The sequence below is a fragment of the Meleagris gallopavo genome, chromosome 12 (genome assembly GCF_000146605.3).
Source record: "Meleagris gallopavo isolate NT-WF06-2002-E0010 breed Aviagen turkey brand Nicholas breeding stock chromosome 12, Turkey_5.1, whole genome shotgun sequence".
Classification (NCBI taxonomy): domain Eukaryota; kingdom Metazoa; phylum Chordata; class Aves; order Galliformes; family Phasianidae; genus Meleagris; species Meleagris gallopavo.
In genome coordinates, this window is record NC_015022.2 from 18,735,968 (window position 1) to 18,736,324 (window position 357).

The following is a 357-nucleotide window of genomic DNA, read 5'->3' on the forward strand; positions in this document are numbered from 1 at the left end:
AAAAAAAATAGCCCAAAACCCTAAAACCAAACCAAAAATTCGTTCAGGGCTTCGACGTGTGTGCCATGTTTGCAGACCTCCAAATAAATCCATGTGGGTGCCGGGCGGGCACGGAGGTGCAGCTCCAGCGAGCGATCCCATCCCAGTGCTGCCCCGAGCGCCGCTCCAGCGCCGAGCCTGCGGCACCACCACTGCGTCCCCTTAGTAGATGACCTCGTAGACTGTGGCCTTCTTGTCCCCAGAGCCCGTGACGATGTATTTGTCATCTGCTGAAATGTCGCAGCTTAAGACCGACGAGGATTCCTTGGACTGAGGGTGGAGGAATGGGGAGATAAGATGGAAACGGAGAGGGGAAAA

The 357-nt window shown here is 55.5% G+C and overlaps 1 protein-coding gene across 1 annotated transcript in view; it reads right to left on the reverse strand.

Annotated features, from left to right (window-relative positions):
• Positions 1–88: 88 nt before the first annotated feature.
• The window catches only part of TLE3 (TLE family member 3, transcriptional corepressor), a 17,997-nt gene continuing 17,728 nt past the window's right edge, over positions 89–357 (reverse strand). Inside the window, 1 exon segment of the mRNA XM_010717629.3 lies at positions 89–309. Coding sequence (XP_010715931.1) covers positions 202–309 — 108 coding nt within the window. The 3' untranslated portion in view covers positions 89–201.